General features: G+C 35.0%; 1 protein-coding gene across 2 annotated transcripts in view; it reads right to left on the reverse strand.

Annotated features, from left to right (window-relative positions):
- SLC7A11 (solute carrier family 7 member 11) overlaps positions 1-23,049 on the reverse strand; it is a 141,341-nt gene that overhangs the window by 91,268 nt on the left and 27,024 nt on the right. For both annotated transcript variants that reach the window (XM_070386539.1, XM_005895834.2), the window contains exon 6: positions 17,452-17,496. In XM_070386539.1, the coding sequence (XP_070242640.1) occupies positions 17,452-17,496 (45 nt within the window). The remainder of the gene's footprint in view (positions 1-17,451; positions 17,497-23,049) is intronic.

Here is a 23,049-nt window from a genome sequence, read left to right on the forward strand (position 1 = left end):
TGCTTTATCAGTAGAGATCAGGTGTTAAAAAAGAAAGGCTAAAGGGGAAAAGATTAAGACTAATATTATTAGCTGATAACTTGTAGGTTATTTTAATTAGTCAGCATTTAAAAAATCCAATAGAATAAAAAGAATAAGCCAGCAATTAACCATAGTACACAGCAAAAGAAATTTCTAGACTATAAAGAATTCAGTCATATATACAATGTGGGCATGCTTAGTCACTCAGTCATGTTCAACTCTTTGCAGCCCTATGGACTGTCACTCACCAGGCTCCTCTGTCCATGGGATGGTCCAGGCAAGAATACTGGAGTGGGTTGCCATTTCCTTCTCTATGCATATATGCAGAAAATATCTTTATATAGTGCAAGTTATGAGATAATATTACCAAAATAACTTGAAAAACCATGAGTTTTAAATTTCAAAGTACTGCATGGATTCTCTTCCTATGCATGGAAAGCTAAGAGTAGAAACTGTCTTTATACAAATATGTTATACTCATGTTGGTTTATTTAGAGAAAAAGAATACTGATTAAGGCCTCCTTTTCCTCTCAATTAAAAAAAGCATTAAAACTTTTAATAATAAAAATTGCATATTAATTGGTTGATATATCAATAGAGGAGATAAGTGAAACAGAATAGATTACCTTGAAATAAAACCTAGTACATGACATAGAAGCTTAATATATAATAACTGTAGTAAATGTTATAAACTAAGTAAATATCATAAGCTAAAGGTAATATGACTGTTCAAGAAATGATGGGATATTGGAATATTGGGGAAAAATAAAGGATAGATGGATACGTTGGATGGATCACACTTGAAGAAATCCATTTCAGATAAGACAAAATGTTCAATGGAAAAAAATCAAGGAAAAACAAACAAAACATGAGTGAAATTTAAATGATCTAGGATATAGAAACAGTTATGATATAAAAGCGATAGACAGAAAAAATTTTTAATGGTTACATTTAAATGTGCTGCTGCTGCTAAGTCACTTCAGTCATGTCCAATTCTTTCCAACCCCATGGACTGTAACCCACCAGGCTCCTCTGTCCATAGGATTCTCCAGGCCAGAATTCTGGAGTGGGTTGCCATTTCCTCCTCCAGGGGACCTTCCTGACCCAGGATCTAGCCAGCATCTCCTGTGTCTCCTGCATTGGCAGGCAGGTTCTTTACCACTAGTGCTACTTGGGAAGCCCCACATTTAAATGTAATAAATATTTAAACATTTTACTTATTAGTTACTATATTTAAATTCAAAGTTCTATAAGTTGAATCATAAAGAATAATTTATTTATATGAAAAATTCATAAAATGTTTACAAAAAAAAAAAACAACAGGATATAAAGAATCAGTGCCCATGATATACAAAGAATTCTGTTGAATCATGACTATTCATGCCCCCATGTGGCATCCACACAGCTACCTGACAAGGAAGAAGTATTAAGCCTCTTGTGTGAAATTGGAACTTAAGGAAGTTTAACTTTTGCTTTTCATTTAACAAAGATTTTTTATAAATAATGATACAATGCTGATTAAGTGTTCTTAATTATCACTATTGGGAAAGGAAATTGATATATGTACCCATTTTGGAAAGCAACTTGGTAATGCAAAAAGAGGCCTTTTAAAATTTCATTGCCTTTGGCACAGTAAAAGGCTCTTTTATCAATCTTCCTAAGAAAATCATTGACTATATACTAAGATTTACATATTAAATACATAAAAACAACATTATTAGACTAAGAAAACTGGGAACATTTTCAATGTCTAAAAGAAAAATGAGTACATACTGATGCACCTACCCAGTAAAATATTATACCACCATTAAAAATGGTATTAGATTTTAAAGATCTAGGAAAATAACGACATGAAATTTAAAAAGTGAGATAGATCTAGATAAAAGAAAGAGTTAAGCTTGACAAACAGCAAATCTAGATGGCAGAGAAGACTTCATAGTTTCTTCAAACTGTTGCGGATGCAGCAATGAGTGACACAGGAGAAACTGCCAATATATAAGCAAACAAGTAAGTACATATTAAAATGCCAAGGTTATGAAAAAATGCCTCTGTATATTTACCTCTACTAATACATGCATGGCACAAATACACACACAAATGGGACAAAACAAAACTATCAATAACAATGAGTACTTACATTTGATCTAATCATGAGATGATAGCTGACTTTAATTTCCTTCTACCTATTTTGATATTCTAAAATGATCATCTATTATTAAGATAAAAGGAGAGAGACTATAGACTGTTACTGAAAATACTATGAAAATCATAAAGTTTTACTTTGACATTTCCTGGTAGGGTACAGAAGACATAAAAAGAAATTTTCTGTTCTATCTCTTGACTAAATCATTTGACCACAACTACACATGGAAATTTGTGTCCTAGCCAGTTAAAAACGGAATAAACGAGGTGTGTTAGGAGAATTATGAGAACGAGATACAGGGTATCTTGTGTTCCTGGGTGCCCCTGGAGTAGCCATGTGAAGCTGGGGAGGCCAGATTGAGAGGTGGGGGACTTCTGGGAGGAGTTGCTGTAGAAATGGAAACTATGCTCCAATAAAAATTAACTGAAAAAAAGAAATAACAACAGTAGGAACTGAATTAGCACTATCTTTTAGAGAACAGGAAACTGCCGCTCTGTTTAGTCACAGAGTTGCATCATAAATTCGACAGTTTGAAAGCACCTACATATTCAAGTGAAAGCTTTCTCCCTTGCTGCAGTTCAGAGTTCAGGTTGTGGCTTGGCAGAAAGACAGTTTCATGGCCCAGACAGAGATATCACTGAGTTTAATTTGCAGCTCCATTCCACCCCCCATCTTTGCCACTGGATCCCCTCTCCCTGGCAAGATCACATGGCATTATGAGAATCAGTAGCTAAATACATACATTTAAAACACATTTAACCTTTCCTCTATCAGACTCCGAGCAGCTATAAAACAGTCTTTTAGAATCATGACCTCCTTTTGCTATCTATCTCATTCATTTTTTTTGTCATTTTCTGGCTCAAAGAAGAAAAAAAGAATTAATCGTGTCTTCTATATCAATTTCTCTTTTGCCTGCCTCAGGCCAAAATAAAGGAAGTGAGATTTTGACTGTTTGACAATATCAATGCAGGGAAATTAAATATTGCCCCTCAGAGAGACTTCAGAGCTCTTTTAAGAACTAGTCTATCTCTAAAGATTAGTTAGAGAAAAGTTTTTAAAAACCTAACCATTTCCTTATAATGGCCTAATATTCAATATTTCCTAATCATCAAGTTTCTGTTTTGATTTTGCAACTAAAAGACCTTCAATAAACGACCTGGAAGAGAATACTTAATTCAAGTAGCCTGGGACTTCTTTGATTAAGTGTGTGAATAACAGTTTTAGAAAGTCGAATGTAGGTAAATGTTAATATATTTGAAAAGCAGTTTTGTTCTCTTCTCAAATGACATACAGGTGATTCCTAATGATTATATTCTCCCCTCAACTGTTAACAATTTCAAGGCTACAATCTTGCCCTATCCATCTCTTAGATTTGTATTCAAACATTATTGCTGCTGCTGCTGCTGCTGCTGCCGCTTCAGTCATGTCCGACTCTTAGCGACCCCCATGGACTGCAACCCACCAGCCTCCTCCATCCATGGGAGTTTCCAGACAAGAGTACTGGAGTGGGGTGCCACTGCCTTCTCCAATTCAAACATCATTACCTGTTTAGAAAGAGGACTGGAAACGGATCAAGACTGAAACTCCTAAACACAAGCAAATTAACCCACCAATCCAACAACTGACTTCAACTGTTTTATCTTTACAAGGAAAGGGCTGGAAAATTTCATGGCTACTTTCCTTCAAGTTCTAACACCCCAGGCCTTTGTGGTTTATTTTTTCAAGGTCAAGTTCAATGTGTTGTTAATTGTGACAGTGAGTTAGTCTAATAAACTGGGCCACAACAATGCCAATGTGTGAATGGAAGAAGGTAAATGGGTAGAGAACTATTTTTACACAGAGGTAACATGAAAATTCAAACAATTTAGCCCTTTAGAGATATTATTACATGCTTTGCAATCTATTGTTGAATGAATGACCTTGACTGTACAATATTGGAAAAGAAGAGAAAATGACGTCATGAAAGGCCAAAGGAGAGACGATTTAGACACTTTAGGACAGCAGATGCCTATAAAAAGCTCAGTGTGATAGGCAACCTACCAGGTTCTGGAAACAACTCAGTTTAAAAAAATCATGCGTTATAATCGCTAGTCTCTTTCTCATTTTATGGTACATGATTGTATTATAAGCTTTACTTTTTCACATATTATAAAATATTTGATTGTTATGCCATAGACTTAATTTCATAAATTATCTTCCATATAATATAGTATATCCTACCATATAAAATATATGGTGACTCCGATGGTAGAATTCACCTGCAATGCAGGAGACCTGGGTTTGATCCCTGGATTGGGAAGATGTCATGGAGAAGGGAATGGCAACCCACTCCAGTACTCTTGCCTGGGAATCCCATGGACAGAGGATCCTGGGGGCTACAATCCAGAGGGTTGCAAAGAGTTGGACACAGCAGAGCAATTAAGCACAGCACACCGTATAAAATAGTGGCCTTTGTATTTCATCACTGCATTCTCAACAAATTTGCATCAGTAATGATTATTGTTAAGCTTTTGATACTTCTATCTGTCACATGTTTATAATTTTAAGAGAGGAATAAAGAATACCTAAAAGTGGGGTATGAGAACATGGTACAAGAGTAAATAGTTGCAAGAATCATCTGATGTTTAAAAGCTATGAGCTAGACTCCTCAGAAAACCGATGAAATACTACATGTCTTTGAAAAACAGCCTCCGATGTCAGAGATCGGAAAAGCCTAACTCTGAGACTGAGATAATTTCTGCTTCCCATGGCAAAGCATTTCAAACAAGGGTGTCTTTTACCTTGTCATAATGGATTGCAAACCCAACAATTAAGTAGTGCAAAAGAAAAAAAAAATACTTTGCCCAAGTTTACAAATCCTGATCTGATAACCCTTACTGGATTACAAAAGAGCTGATGACATGGTGTTTGATGACAAAAATAAAAAGTAAGTGGCCTATCATTAAATAAGCATCTACTATGACCAAAATAATGTCAGACACATCGGTATATTGTTTCTGATTGTCACCAAAACTTTGCAAGATAAGCATATGAATATCCACTGAACAGTTGAGTAGAAGAATGAATATACATTTTTGAAAGTCTTTACAAAAAAAACTCTCATTCCTTAGGTAGGAAGCATACAATCCTAAATAAATCAATAATTCTAACCTAATTATTGTAAATGTCTAACACTTAAGATAATAGAGCTATCATATATGTGATAAAATTAGTAAACAGATTCAGGGTTCATCATCACATTTTACTGATCATCCTAACAAGTGTATTAACATCTACATTCCTCTTGGCACACTCCACATATCATAAGATCCTGTGGTTAAGGTGGTCCCAATGAGTCAGTTTTCAGAGCTTGTATCTCCCCCTATATCTTCAGGTCTGATAAATTCTCACATTGGGATGAGGGTGGATGCCAATTGGGCTTTATTACCCCTACACGTCCATCCAAACTTCTTACCATTTTCTAAAGTAACTCAAACACTTCAGTCCTGTCCAATCTCCCAATCACTATGTGATCTAGAAAGTGGTCACAGTTGACACTTTTTCTTCCTCAGAGAGGTCTCATAAGTTTCATCCCTTGGCCATGCTCCCCAAACACCTTCTACTTGTTAACCTAGGTACTTGCATGTCATCTACAAGAATCACAGAACATACTGGAGTTGGCAGAAAATTCAAGATTTGCTATTCTACCCTTCCTTTTTTTGCACTGAGACATCAAAGGCTCAGAGAAGATAAAGGATGTAGTTACAGACACAAAATCAAGTATCTCCAGAACCAGACTCGTCATCACTTACTTCAAGTTCAGAGCTTTTTCTACACCAGTGAGAATCTCACTCTGCCTAGCAGTGCTAACTGCCTCCCAGCCCAACTTTTGTCCTGTACCGATATTGCTATTTTCCTTGCCTCCTTACACTCATTTCCCCTAGAATCCAAATGTTTGAATGTCAGATTTTTTAAACCCATCTTATTTAAATACTTCCAAACTCTGATACAGGATTTCTTTTTTTTCAACTATTTTTTTTAATTTAAAGATAATTATTTTACAATATTGTGATTTCTATTTGACCTTAAAAATCTAACTAAGAATTTCTGGATTTCATCTGTCTTCCTAGTATGTGACACCTTCCCCAATAATATAGACCTGTGATGCTGTATATGCTTCCCCACATTGGTTCCTATATATTCAGTAATCTAAAAAGAGAATCTTTATGTTATAGAACTGGAAGCAAGTTTAGGCAATGGTTTCTCTGATTTTTTTCAACCTGAATATCTAAATCATTGTGGCTAAATGATAACCTGTTTAGCTTGATTTTGATCATTCTAATGCCTAATCAAATTCTCTTTGTTTCAACACATATCAATAGAAATTGTATTCTAAAATGAACCCTCTTCTCATTTAATTTAGCCTCAGTTGCTCTTTTATTGGTATGGAGAATAAATGACACCATTTTTTTTTTTCATTAAAAAAGACAATTCTATAATTTTCAGGAGAGTTATATGTAGACTATGCTGATTCACTCTTTTTCTCTAAGTAGTTTGTTTAGTCCATATCTTTAGGCTTGGGAGTAAAGAGATTAAGATGCTATTTGATAGAATTTTCTGCCACGTTTTTTTCACCTTGTCTGACTCTAGCAATGGTTCAAGTCCAGGACACAACTACCTTTTCTAAGGTACATATAGCTGATTCACTTCAACGTACAGCAGAAATGAAAACAACACTGTAAAGCTCCAGTGTTGTCAGTTGTACTCCAATTAAAAAAAAAATCATATAAAAGAAGAATGAAATGTGACTTCTTCGATTGGAATTCTCTTCAAACTGTATATATGTCACAAAAAGAAAATCCACTGAACATGCCACCAGGGTCATCCTCCCCAATCACTGCTTCATGTACACCAAAAACATTCAACATACCCCTACACACCCCATCCCATAGGGCTCCTAGATCAGGTCCTAAATTTTTGTAATGGAGGATAAAGCTCACCTCACGCCAACACCCACATATTAACTACAACTGGGTCTTCTTATTCATCTTCACAATCCTTTGCTTTAGCTAAAGGAGTCCACACAATATTCCCTAAAACCCTGTGCCCATCCGCTATCAGAGATGCCCTCACTTCTCTATTCTAGCCTTCCAGGTTCTGCCCTTCTCTAAACTTCCTCTTTCAGAGCCAAGTTACATCCTTAGTCAGGCATTACACCATCACCCTGCATACCCATGGGTCACATCTGTTTTGCCTCCAAGGAGAAGAGCTGGCATTTGAGAAGAACTCTGATGGATGGACCTAGAGATTATAATACTAAGCAAAGTAAGACAGAAAGAGAAAAATACCACGATATCGCTTATATACAGAATCTAAAATATGACTCAAATGAGTCTACCTGTGGAATAGACTCACAGACTTAAGAAATAGATATGTGCTTGTCAAGGGGGAAGGGGGAGGAGAGGGGTGAATTAAGAGTTTGGGACTAGTAGATGCAAACTATTATATATAGAATGGATAAACAACAAGGTCCTACTGTATAGCACAGGGAACTGTATACAATTTTCTGTAATAAACCATAATGAAAAGAATATTAAAAAAGAATTATATATATGTATACTTATATAACTGAATCACTTTTGCTGTATACCAGAAACTAACACAGCATTGTAAATCAACTATACTTGAATTTAAAAAAAAAAAAAAAAGAAAAGAAAAGAAAAGTTCTGGAGCCAGAGAAATAGTCCATTATTATATCAAAATGGATTATAATCCTAGTCTTCTCATGTACTAATTACATGGCCACAAGACGTTAATTCACTTCTATGTGCTTTTTCAACTGAAGAATGGAAATAAGACACATTATATTGTTAAAAATAGTGAAGTGTTACCCTGAAGTAATCCATCTATTACTTAGATAACAAGTATCATATTTTCAATAATGCATTTTTAAATTAGGTGAACATTCACACACATACATACACACCTTTCAGGGCTAAACTAGTACTTGTGTTCTATTTTGTGTCAATTCCGTAGTTTCCTCTCTGGAAATAAAAATTTCAGCACATGATACCAGCCACTCAGATCAAGAACCTGTTTGTCAGATTTCATAAAGGAGTTTCTTGGGAAGAGAGGGAACCTAAAAATAGGTGACTGCACTGGAAATACAAATAGTTCATCCATTATGGCAGCACCATTGGCCAGTGGAGTGATGAAGACAGTATGGGTGTGGGTGTGCAAATATTTGGTTCAGACAGAAAAAAAAAAAAAAAACCTGCCAAGAAATTCATTCTGATTAAGATGCATGAGCTTATTACCACCTGAGGGAGGTTAGAAACTATTAAATAAAAAGCAGTTCTCATCATCTTCTGAACCCTTTAACTACTAATAATTGGGCACTTTGCTAATGGTGCAGAACAACTTTCCAAGCTGATTAATAGGTCATGTGTGTTGAAAAGGCACCTTTGTTCATAAAACAATTATGCGAATCCTCTAATTTTTTCCAAAGATTATTATATATTCTAATCTTTGAAGAACATAGGTTTGAGTTGCAGATGGTATTTGTATATTACTTGTCAGGCTCTTTAACATTTTTTTATTTTCACATATTTTATCCTTACAACCCCATGGGAACCACAATATAGGGATTAATACCCTCTATTTAAAGGGGGGTTAATAAAGATTCAGAAGAAATTTAGAGGTCTGCCCAAGGTGAAACATCTCATTAAGAGGAGACAACATTAGAATTTTTATTCCCTGAGCAAATGCTATTTTCAAAGATTCAGTAAGTAAATATTTTTATAGTTCATAAAACTGAAGGAAATGTTGCTTAACTGGAAAGTCTCAACTCTACTGGGTTCATTTTAGATGTTTACATTATTGGAATACATTTTTAGCTTACACCTATACAGATTCAAAAGTTGCTCATTTTCCTGAGTAGATCGATAAGCTGAGTCAATGTTTGAATACGACTAGAACAAAATTGTCAAAATTATTTCAGGGCATGGCAAGCACACAGCTAGTGGCCTACCCACATCTTATTTCTTCCCATGACGAACAATATGGGATATCCATCTATTTTTGTGAGAATCTTAAACTCTGTTTAACGAATAAATGAATACCAAGCAGCAGTTCAAGAACTAGATATTAGTGTTCTAATAAGTTTTTACCTAGTATAATCCAGAATGTAAGATTTAGTTATGAGCCATCTTTTGAGTACAATCATTGATTTTCAAATCCAGGCATAGAGAAGGGTAGCTTATCTGCATAAAGCAGAATACTGATGATGGGAGCTCCTACAGTGATGAACTCAAAAGAAGGAGACAATCTAATGACCAACATTACTTCTAATTGCGGAAGGTATTTCCTTTCAGATAAGAGGATTCTAACTCTGCAACATCTAGGGTTTGAGGAATTAAATGACATTTGAAAGTGTTGGTGACTTAGTCATGTCCGACTATACGACCCCATGGACAGGTGCCCGCCAGGCTCCTCTGTCCATAGAATTCTTCAGGCAAGAATACTGAAGTGGGTTATCATTTCCTACTCTAGGGGGCACTTCTGATCTGGGGATCAAACCTGGGTCTCCCTGCATTGCTGGTAAATTCTTTACTGTCTTGAGCCACCAGGGAAGCCCCCAAAGGACATTCTTGTTGTACCTAATAAAGTCAAGACATTTGATCCACCCTATTTATGCCAGCCAGCCAATTTATCAATGTTTAAAATGCTTATAGAAATTAGCATGTTGATAATCAACAGATGCAAGTAAAAAATATTGGTACCCCAGTTCAAAAAGGCTACAGTAAGTTTCCCAATGTTTCTTATATGAATTTTATCTGTTTAAAGATATGGAGGAGATTCATATTTGGTAAAGCGTTAGATTAGACAGCATGCAAAGTCCCCCTCCAGTTCTGAAATTCTTTGATTCTATTCATCATACCACTTGCGGTCTCTTGTTTTACATATAATTAATGGGAACAGAAACATGGGGTAGAACCAACACTATTGTTCCTAAAACATATGTTTATGGATTTAGACTCAAAACATAAACTTCAAAAAAATTAAAATTCAAATTTAGAGACAACTAAATTGAAAGGACATAGAACAGTCAAAAGCATTCACCTTCAGATTTTTGCCTCATAATAGGGTTCGAATCCTAAAAATTAAAATATTCTAAATAAAAAAAATAATAATAAATAAAAATAAATAAAATATTCTAAATAACTTCCACAAAGCACATGAAGGATTAATATCTGTCTTCTTTGATTACTGCTTGATAAAATATTATAACATAATCCTGTAATTTCTGCACCACTTATTTGACACTTTAGCCTTACATGAACAAGCTGTGTTTGAGCCAAATTTATGCATATGTGAAGCTGAGAAATGCGAAAATTGTGATCGCAGGGTACATCAACCTCATGTTCCATTAGAGAGAAATTTTTAGACCGCACAAAGGCAAGGAGGAGTAACTTGGTGACCTTGTTCTCTGAACACAGAATCATCTCTTCTCTGTGTCATTTGTACAAATCCTGATCTTTTGTCTGCCTCAGTGGCTCAACCAGCATAATTATCCTCCTACTCTGAAAATAGTTAAAAATACATCTGCCAAACTTTTTATATATATTTCCAGAAGAAATACATAAAGTAGAATGATTTCAATTTAGGTTTCAATTATTTCAACAATTGAAGAGAAACACTGTCACATATTAAAATAATCCTAGCAATGCTTTATTGCCATTAATAAAGAGATGCCTCATTTTGCCAAAGAAATCTTTGTAAACTTGGGTATAAACTCAATTTTACAAATTAGCTTCATTAGGAGACATCATGTCTAAGAAGCTCATGTGGCAAAGACTTTTACAAATTAATTCTGCTTAATAATTCGTATTTTTCTAGATACATTTACCTATAGTGAGGTAATTTTCTGTGAAAATTAGTTTACATACCTTAAGAGCATATAACATTTAAGTATTTATAAAAGACACCTTGGGAATACTCTAAGAATGAAAACAATATTACTTTTTAATGTTAAAAAGATCACAAAACAATATTACTATAATCTGTGCATATATACACTATATGCTATTTTCTAGCAACTATTACATTAGAAAGCTAGAAAGCATTTAAGAAGACTTGTCTTTCATAGAAAATTACATCCTTTAAATGCCAAAATGCAAGACAAAAGATTTCAAGTCAACTTTTAATGTTTTGTCATGCAATTTTGCTTCAGCATATTTGGACAATTTTTAAATTGCGTTGTTTTACCATGACTTTAATCATATTAACAGTTTCGTATGTCCTATAAGCAATAGGCATATAAAATCATAAAATATTATTAACAAATGCCTTTACTCTGGCTTACTACAAATCAATAAGGATAAAAACATACATACTAAGAATTTAAGACTGCATCATTTGAACTGAATGTAAATAACATGGTTATGGACCATTTATGAACCACTCTGATCGATCCCAGGACCTTAAAGGTCTTTGGGCATTTTTCCCAAACCAAATTTCTCCTCTTCTAAATTATCATTGGTATAAGGTGTGATGACTTTCAGGCATCAATTCATACAAATTGAAAGCAGGCAAAGTATTAATTAAACTTGACACTCTGATTATTTAAACCTTCTATTAAAGCTGATTAATCATAGCATGTTGATAGCCTGCTCTTCAGTAATGACAGATGATATCAAGGCTTACTGACTTTCTCCAAGTCTACTATTTCCAACTCTTCAGAACAGAAGGAATAAATGAAGTGAGAAGAACACTGGAACAAGTCTAATAGACAGACTGACTAATCTCAGACCCCCAAGGTCAAACTAAAGCAATCCATTTCTTGGCTTTCATCAACACAAGACATGATTTATCCATGTGAAAGCAGGATTACAAACATTATACATCTCAATGATATGTTCTTTGCACCATGTAACTTTTTGAACAATGATAGATTGCACAGTTGCCAGAAAAGTAATGTCATGAAGCAAAAACTCATTATATTTTCAAATAAAAACATTTTGACTTTTAAGAACAACTATACACATTAACAATTATTACTATTGCACACTTCATTTTGGGGGGAAATATCATTTTAAAATTCAGATATTCCTTGGGACTATATATCACCTTAATGGTCCAAACTTTAGACATTTGTGCTCCTCAAAATATGATTCTTACTCTAATATTTATTGTTTGGGGAGCCAGTTACCATGCTATAAATAATTATTAAATGAAATAATTTTATATTACTACAAAATTTTAATGATATTCACTGTGTTTTCACATAAAAATATTTAATAACTCCTAAAGATGGGAATACCAGACCACCTGATCTGCCTCTTGAGAAATTTGTATGCAGGTCAGGAAGCAACAGTTAGAACTGGACATGGAACAACAGACTGGTTCCAAATAGGAAAAGGAGTTCGTCAAGGCTGTATATTGTCACCCTGTTTATTTAACTTATATGCAGAATACATCATGAGAAACGCTGGACTGGAAGAAACACAAGCTGGATTCAAGATTACCGGGAGAAATATCGATAACCTCAGATATGCAGATGACACCAACCCTTATGGCAGAAAGTGAAGAGGAACTCAAAAGCCTCTTGATGAAAGTGAAAGTGGAGAGTGAAAAAGTTGGCTTAAAGCTCAACATTCAGAAAACGAAGATCATGGCATCCGGTCCCATCACTTCATGGGAAATAGATGGGGAAACAGTGGAAACAGTGTCAGACTTTATTTTTCTGGGCTCCAAAATCACTACAGATGGTGACTGCAGCCATGAAATTAAAAAACGCTTACTCCTTGGAAGGAAAGTTATGACCAACCTAGACAGCATATTCAAAAGCAGAGACATCACTTTGCCAACAAAGGTTCATCTAGTCAAGGCTATGATTTTTCCTGTGGTCATGTATGGATGTGAGAGTTGGACTGTGAAGAAGGCTGAGTGCTGAAAAATTGATGCTTTTGAACTGTGGTGTTGGAGAAGACTCTTGAGAGTCCCTTGGACTGCAAGGAGATCCAACCAGTCCATTCTGAAGGAGATCAGCCCTGGGATTTCTTTGGAAGGAATGATGCTAAAGCTGAAACTCCAGTACTTTGGCCACCTCATGCAAAGAGTTGATTCACTGAAAAAGACCCTAATGCTGGGAGGGATTGGGGGCAGGAGGAGGAGGGGACGACAGAGGATGAGATGGCTGGATGGCATCACTGACTCGATGGACGTGAGTCTCAGTGAACTCCGGGAGTTGGTGATGGATAGGGAGGCCTGGCGTGTTGCGATTCATGGGGTCGCAAAGAGTTGGACACGACTGAGCAACTGATCTGATCTGATCTAATCTGAAACAATAACTCCTTCCATAGATCCAAAGCCACTTTTAGAGAAGAAAATATAAATTATAAGAAACACCATGGGAACATTTTTTAACACTACAAATATAATCACATAACAGGAATTTTGCCCCAAATTTTAGTGTTTTATAAGCTTTAAAGAATAGATGAGACTTAAGAAAGAAGTCATGAGCTATTTGGATTCCATTATTAATATTCCATTAATTTCCCAGTGTATCTCTCATTTGCTACATTAAGGAACTGTTCTATAAGTCATAGTCATAATAGCAGTTCAGAAATTATTCCATAGAGCAATGTTAGTTAATTTGAAAGATTTCCACTGAAATTAAATTATATGTAAAGGGTAACTAATTGTGATCATGAAACCTTATTCTACATTCTGTATATTTTAAACCACATCACTACTTTCACTGATCTAAATTAATGATCTCTTTTTCTATCAGGTCACAATTTTAGGGAAATTATACTGCCCAGGTGGAAAAGGACAGTAAAAAGTATTGTATCTCCAGCTGATGATTCACTTCACCAGCTGCCAGAATGCTGCCCATTACAGCACACCTGGACATATGCACCCCTGACTGATTGGGAAGCACATTTATCTTGGCACGTCACAAAGGAGATGGAATAATAATTATTCTCCCTTGTAACTAAAGGTATTTGAGAGCTGTGTCTCCCTACAAAATAATACAAATTACACAGCCGGACAAGGTCTGCATAATTTTACCATCTGTTCTCTATATTCAACCATCAATATTTCCCAAAGCAGTCTGTTTTTTTAAACAATTATGAGTTTTAAAAGACTTGGATTAACTGTCAACATTTCAGAGGATTATTATTTTTAAAATTAATGCATTGAATATTGGTTGATAAATACATATTACAAATTAATACTTTCCATTAGGTACTTTCCATAGTACTTTTTATTAAGGGGATTCTGCAAACTTCTCATATTCTGATTCTGAGAAAATAAATGTGTTGTCTGAGTTTTACAAAGAATCTTCCATGCAAAAAAATGGAATATCTGAGTACCTAACATAAAAGAACAGAAAGAAATCAGAGGTTTCTTTCTTCAGCTGAAGTCTTGGCAGTTACTCATCATCTTAAACTAAAAATCTAGGGATCTGTACTCTTTCCTGAAAAGTTCCTTAGTTTAAGAGCTTAAACTATAATTTTAAATTAAAAATATTCTAGGAAGAGTTAATGAAATTTGAAGAATCATAATTTGCAATAAAAGACAACATTTCATCCAATGTAACCAGTGATAACAACCTTAGTCTTATACAAGTTTCAATATGGTATGAAATAATGTTTTTGTATTTCCTTCAAAAACACCAGAAAAAAAGAATTGCTTAGGACATTGAAAACTAGAAAACATTCTTATGGGAGTAATATTTTACCTTGTTCCAAAAGTAAGAATATAAAAGTATTAGCAACAACCAATTGTGTAGAGATTAAAATAACAGTCACTAATCTACATTCTTTATACATATCAACTCATTACCACAATCCAATAAGACACATACTATTATTATGATTACTTTTTGAGATGAGGAAATCTCTTTGCAACAATGATGATGATGGAAAATCATTGAACCAATACATCAAAGTTCTTTAGTATTTGTATATCTATTGATCATGGACATTATCTATGTGTGAAACTAAGGCTCTTTAAGAAAAAGAAAAGGGGAGAAAGAGAATCCTTGACTGGCATCTCTCTGACAGAATACATCAAAAATTCAGATCAAGCTAATAATGGCATAGTCTTGATATGCTTAATATGCACAATAGTATTATTGTATACATTGAAAACAAAACCTATGCTGAAATTATTAAATAACATTAAAAAAGAATATGAATTATCTCCATGCCACTGAGGTACCATGTCATAAATGTTATATTATGGGTTCACATCCAAACCGACAGTTTGCCCTTGTTTTCAGAAGAAATTATCTCTGATAATGGATTTTAGCAATAGGTCTCTTAAAATGTTTTTAGACTTAAGAGACAGCCATAAACCACAGCTATCTCTTTCACACAAAGCAAATTCAATAAATACTTTACATGAAACCTAGTAAGAGAAGTCTTTTCTCCACATTGCTACTTACACATGAATTATTTAAAAAAAAAAAACAACAGAGCAACCTATTTATCTCTGTAATCAATAGATTTAGAGTCAAAATGTAGTTTATCATTTCAGAGTAATGCTAGAAAAACTAGTTTCTGGTAAATATATGTTCTCAACCACAGTTCTAGTTATAAAGATAAAAAGATTGCTATAAATTTATATTTCTCAATAAAAGAACCTTTTCACATGTTTAAATTTGCATAAAGTAATTTGCATAAAGGTTACATCAGATAGTATGAAATACTGTTTTAACCTCAATTGCTGGGTCGGGAATATCCCCTGGAGAAGGGCATGGCAACCCACTCCAGTATTCTTGCCTGGAGAATCCCATGGACAGAGAAGCCTGTCAGGCTACATACAGTCCATAGAGTTGCAGAGTCAGACATAACTAACTGACTTAGCATGCACACATGCTGGTTTATGTGTCCAAAATTCTGACAACTCTGGTATTTGGCCAGATTTAATCAGCTTCTAATATACTTGCCGCCAGAACTTTAGTCTACCTTCATTTGAATTGTCAACCCTTAGGCATGTTCTCTGAAGTCCAGGTTACTTCATACTGACTCACCTTCGTGCTTGTTTCCCTTTCTTCAAAGTCTGTCCCTTCCTCTCCCTTTATCTTCTTTTCTCTCTCTCCTTTATTACCTAAGGAACACCTGGGGCTTCTCTGGTGGCTCAGTGGTAAAGAATATGCCCGCCAATGCAGGAGACATGAGTTCAATCCCCAGGTCTGGAAAATCCCCTGGAGAAGGAAATGGTAACCCACTCCACTATTTTTGCCTGGAGAATTCCATGGACAGAGGAGCCTGGTGGGCTACAGTCCATGAGGTCACAAAGGAGTCGGACACAACTTAACTAAACAACAAGAATCACCTACTCATCATCTGAGTCTCTGTATAAGCAACATCTCTCTAGATAATATTTCCTCCTTTCATCTCTGTGAGACTGAGAAAATAATCTACTGTGGTACCAATCACACCATGTTACAGTTATTTGATTACATATTTGACTCAATGACTAGACAATAAAATCTTGAATGCAAGTCTTATTCATCATGTAAGATGATGCTCAATAGTTGGAACATGGTAGATATTTAATAAAAGTCAGATGAATTAAATAGCTTCAAAATTCTGTCTTTATCTTACACTGTACTACTTCAATTGTCCTTCTTTTGGATTTCTGGCCATAGATTATGTGATTTTCCTGTATAAAGTCCATTTTTTATACAAATCATAAAAATTCATTTTTCAAAGTTCTAGATTAAAAATAATTCATTTTGGAACATATATAAACCATCATGCCACCTAATTATAAAAGGATTCTTATCAACAACAAAAAGTAAAAGTAGTCGTCCAGCTTCTCAAATTTACAAGTTCCTATGATATTCTACAGCTATTTACAGGCTTTCATAACTACTTGTTCATTAATTACATCATTCTCCTTAGTTGGATAGTTATGAAAAAAATTCACATGAATCCTAGAAATACTCAAGTTTTGGAGTTCACAAATTACGGAACATTTGTGAGCAGCCAAGAGTCCATTTTAAGTTGTATGTATATTTTTAAGAAATGAATTACCTAAAATATAAATCTATTCTTTTATGCTTTCAGGTAATCAGACAATTTAAATATTGGATGTAGAATACACAATAAAGTTATTTACATCTAACTTACGATAAAATCAAGTACATTTTACTGCCCAAGACACTGATGATGATGATGATGAGAAAGCTAATTAGCCCCTGCTGAATTCCTTCTTTAGGTCCACTTTTTAACCATATAACCTTACATTTTATTCCTTATGAATATTTCACAGTAAATATAACTACTTACTTTTCAGGATTTTCTACTTCTTCAGTAACAAAGTTGAGATAAAACCTAAAAAGACATACATAAAGTACAAACCATTAATAAACTTTATGATCACTATCCAAAGTTTCACATTTTAAATATTTATAATCAAACTCAGAATTATAAAAATTTTATAAACAAATAACCTAAGATGAAATTCTCCAACACTAAATGCTCCCGCATTTTATTTTTTCTATTAAACATTATTTATGGAGTTCTTTTCTATTTTTTAATTTTTTTATGGAGGTATAACATGAACAGCAAACTGCTTAGTGAACAGTGAACAAATCTTAATGTATAAACATGTAAACAGTATGTAAACAGTAAATGTGTAAATATGTATAATGTATAAACAGCAAACAAATCTCAATGTATATTGATAAATTTTTATTTATTTATACATCTACACAACCAAAACAAAGATCAAAACATAAAACATTTCCAGCACCCTAGAAGGTTCCCTCAAGGCCCTTTGCAATCATCTCTTTCATCCTCCCATAAAGGCAACCACTATTCTGATTTCTATCACTATAGATTAGTTTTGCTCATCTCAATACAATAGACTAATAATATCTGCTTGTATAACTATTATACAATATTCCTTTGTGTTTTGTTTGTTTGTTTGCTGGACTTTATATCTGTTGGCTCTCATCCATGTTATTGTATTTAGCAATATTTCATCATTCTTTATTTTTGCTTTTCATTGTATGAATGTAACACCAATACAGCCTACCACTGATGGGTATTTGAATTATTTACAGTTATAGCTATTATGAATATGGATACCATAAATATGCTTGTGCATGTCCTTTTGGGGACCATACAATCATTTCTCTTGTGCATATACTCAGAATATGATCACTGGATCATAGGGTAGGTACATGTTTATTATTACATTATTATTATTTATTTATTTATTTTTTACCATTTTTGGATTCCTAATTGCATTCCAGCAATATATGAGATTATTATGTGTTAGTCACTGGGGAAATAAAAGTAGGAAATCTATAATCCCTCTCCTTAAAGAGCTCATTGTTCATAGAATGGTCCATTGTGGATATAACAACACAGGAGGCAATGCTAGAGCACGTCCAGGTTACCAGTAGCCAGGGGTGAGGTCAAAACCAGACTGGCAGGTCATAGAAAGCTTTTGAGAGGAGGCATCACCCAAGTTGAGGCTTCAAAAATGCTTAACTATTAGCCCTGGTGAAATGGCATAAGGACATTCCAGGTGGAGTATAACACATACACATGTGAGTGTGGTAAAGCTCTATATGCACAGAGATATGAGCTACAGATAGGTATTCTGCAGTACAAAGGGTGCCCAGGGAGAGAGAATAGAGTGTAAGGACAAGATGCCCTCTGGCTTCTGGGAATCTAGATTTCAGTAGGGGTGACAGGTCAATAAAAACTTGTAGGAAAATAGAAGTATGATAATAACATTTCTCAGTTTTAGGGAATTGGCTTACCAGATATGAACACTGAGGCAAATAGGAAATAAAAAATGGGATAAAAGATTTGCACTTTTAAATTGCAATTTGCAATTTGCACTTCTTCCTTTCAATTCAGTTTTCCAATATGCATCCCATCCAAATAATCTCAAGTCATAAGGCAACTATAAGAACAACATGAGGTAAATATGCCTTATGCATAATAGTAACTATGAAGTTGCCAATTTTTTTGTATATTTAGGCAGCTAATTTTAGGTCCATTGTTAGTCAATATACTATAGGCTGATACGAAAGAACATAACATTTTGAATATTTCCCCCAAGACCTGAACACTTCTGTCATCTCTTACATGACAAGAAGCATTCTAGACACATGATATTTCACTTTCTAGTCCCACAGGGTTGCAAATATTACCCTAAACTTATGGCCCAAGAAAAATTCAGATTCCTTTCCTTCACTTTACAACTCTCCTTATCCCACCCAGGAATGGTGGCTGCCTCGCATCCTTGACTTCTTTTTCCAGTCTAAAAGGACTGCTGGAGACCCTTTAAAGCCCTTAAAGTTCTCTTTCAAGGTTCCAAGATGCAGCAGACCCCTCAGATATGCACACATAGATAACCAAATCGTGAAGATGGGGAAACTAAGGGATCATAATGAATAGAGCTAGACATATAAGGACAAAGACCTTTCCATTTCTTCATTGTAGAGGCTTAGAAAATGTCCACAAAGTAAAAAAGTCATATTTTCATTGTACTCTTCCGTGTTCTTATTATTCCTTAGAAGATAAAATAGCCATTACATAGGTCCACAGAAGCACCGGTCAATAGGAACAAATTCTCTATATAATCTAAAACCAAGTGACTAGAATATAGTCCATCAGCCTTTAACATACTTAAAGTATCTCATAACTTAAAACAAAGATAAGAAAACCTGTCTTATTCCATCTTTATTCACAAGCAGGCACTTGATGCTCATAGTTGAAGAAAGCCAAGACAACAGGCCCAAAATGGAGTCGTTTATGCTTAAGCCTCATGCCACCAAACCAAAACATAATTCAGTTAAAGTTTCACACCTCCCAGAAATGGAATCCAAAACCAGTCAGTTAGGAATTGCATTATTTAAGTATTCTGCCTGGTAGACTCTTGCTAGCCCCTAAATGAAAATAACTCCGTAATAATCAACCTGTTTTTTAGCTTAGTATAACTTTTTTGTTCACACCCTTTCAACCTATAAAAAGCTTTCTCTTTTGTACAGCTCCCTGGAGTTCCGTTCTATCTGCTAGATAGGATGCTGTCAATTCATACCGATTTTTTCTCAAACTCTTAAAAATTTTAATATGATTCAGTTTATATTTTAATAAAGTTAAGGTGTCTGATATTTTAAGGACTATATGTGAAGCAGAAACATTTGAATATCTGAGAGAACGGTAGCAACAAAGGTGATCTAAAAGGTTAGCAGCCAAGGATATTTTTTAATGACTAGAAAGTAATTTTCTAAAAATAGAGGTTGTAGTTATACCAGGAAGGCAAGCAAAAATCAATACTTATATCTGGAATATGCACTCTGAGGGATTTGATGCGTTTGTTATAAGCCCAAGGCAATGGGAAGTACAAGAAGAAAATGAACAAAACAAAATCCAAGGAGGGAAAAAAAAAAAACTCACACAAAAACCACACACACACACTTAGAAATATTTCCAGGCCTCTCACTTCAAAAATAGCCAGTTCCTTCTAAACAGTTGTTTTAGAAACTGGTCTTTTTCCAACAACGTTAAGGAAAGAAAGGAAATATTTATGAAAAAATAACCCAATTTCAAATATTTTCCATAGAGAAAAGGAAAGGACTTGGGACATGGTAGCAGGGTGGGAAGGAGAAAGCTTCTTATTTTGGTCCAAACATTCACATCCTGTGGGAAATATACCTTTATGCTCTCCTAGTCTCCAGTCACGCATCCGTAGCGTTCTCTATACATCTACTCAAGTTCTCTAGAGAATGTTCACAAGATCTATTGTTCCAGCTTTTCCATGATTGCGTATAAAAGGCACCGCAAAGCTAGCAATGCATTCTAATACCCAACTATGAATTATTTTAAAAATAAAGCTTATTCTTTAGATTAGATTTCACACAATGCTAGAAAATAATCCCAGCAGATGCTTTAGAAGACTAAATCCCCTGAGGATACGATTTAAAGGGAAAACACACACACACACACACACACAATGAAAAACTATTTCCTATCACACGGTTCAAAAAAAAAAAAAAAAAATTCCCACCAAGCAATATTTAGCTTTGGATCAGGATATGGGACTGAAATTGGTTGAGTTCCCCTGGGCCACAGGGAGACTGACATATTTCTCTGAATGCAGACGTTGGCAATAATATTAAAGTTGTTCTGACCCACCTCTGTGACCTGGCTGGGTTAATGATTTCTTTCCCCCAATCATGTTTCTGTGAAGGAGTTTTCATCATTCTAAAAAGGTCCAGCACTCCTCATACACCAACAGCCTGCTCTATTCGCATCCAAGTTCTGGCCTTGCCTTTTTCCGATTCAATGGGTAGGTGGTGACTTGCTAAACGAACAAGGCCTCCCAGACAACAAGGGTCTCGCTGCTTTTACTTACACTGTGGGTGGTTAAGTTCTGAGGACAATGACTGATTCTGTCTCCTTATTTGCAATGCCCCCTACACTTTTATTTTTGCATCAAACATTGTCAGGGCAGGAGCACAGGGAGTGGAGGCTCATTTATGGTGCCCCACTTATAATTCCACAACATAGTCTTTTAATTCCATCATGAAAGACAAAGAAAGGTCAGAGAGGCAGGATCATATTTGGAAAGTGACCACATAACTCCCGCTTTGGGCACTCTTTTAGTTTCCATCTTGTTCCATTTATATCCAGATATTAACTTTTTCCTCTGGAATTCCAAACCAGCAGACTATTTCTTCTAAACACAGCTCCCTTTTTCTAAGACGGATGGCCACATATTAACAAGCAGGTTATTTCTACCTACCTGCAAAGCAGCATTCAGGTAGCTGAACAGCTGTTGGAGACATACAGTTATTTATCTGTCCCATACATAAATCACTTGTATCAGATGACATTCATTTAAAATCTTGGCCTTAATGTCTTATGACTGAACCCTCTAGAATATAAGAAAACCAAGTTTCCTGTTCTTTAAAATAGGACATGGACATGAGGATTCTATGAGGAAAAGTATAATATAAACAAGGGTTCATGTAAACCCCATTTGCCCTGTAAACAGAGTACTGAAATAAATTTCTATGTCTAAGATGGAGCCACTAATCTGCAAGTCAACCCTGAGTTCTACCCTTATTTCCCTGTTTTACATTCATTTTCCATTTTTCTCTTATTTGTTCCTTACTCTTCATCCCATAAAAGCTTCTTGTCTTCCACCTCATTTTTAAGTTTGGCTGGACTCTTGTTTATACCACCAAAACTGTCTTTTTAAAATCTTTCTAACAAGAGTAACATTTTGGGTTTAGTATCAACAAAACTAAAGATTAAGATAATAAGATAATTCAAAATGAAAAGACTCTTTATACTTGGAGAAAGCTATCAGCCCTCAAAAGCTTACAAAAGTGAAGATTTGCTCTCCATAAAGCAGGTGACTTGAGTATTCAGCCCTTGTAGTAGGGGAGTGAGTCGGGTAGAAGAATATTTTAAGATTCCGTGGGAACAGATGCATGGCACTCACAGGCAAAAGAAACTTCATTCAATAGAATTAATCAAAACTCCCTCATGAGGATCTCCACATTCCACATTCCTGACTGAATACTACCAAGCCCCCAACACTTGGCTCTAACTGAAAGCTTCTGTCACCTCCCCAACTTGCTCTGGCCCCTCCTGGTGACCCTCCCAGGGCTTGGCCACTGCCCCAGGGCACTGGAGCTCTGATCAGGCTGAATAGCCATAGAATAGATGATTCCACTGCTAACCCTGGGAGCACAACTCCTTTTTTAATTTTTTTTTCTTGCTCAGCACCACATTGTGCTTTGGACAAAAATAAAGACTTCAAAAATACTAAGACTAACACACATACACAATGGCTATCAAAATATTCCAAAAGTACACAAATATTTTATGCTAGACTCTTCAGAGCTACAATTT

The sequence above is a fragment of the Bos mutus genome, chromosome 17 (assembly GCF_027580195.1).
Source record: "Bos mutus isolate GX-2022 chromosome 17, NWIPB_WYAK_1.1, whole genome shotgun sequence".
NCBI lineage: Eukaryota > Metazoa > Chordata > Mammalia > Artiodactyla > Bovidae > Bos > Bos mutus.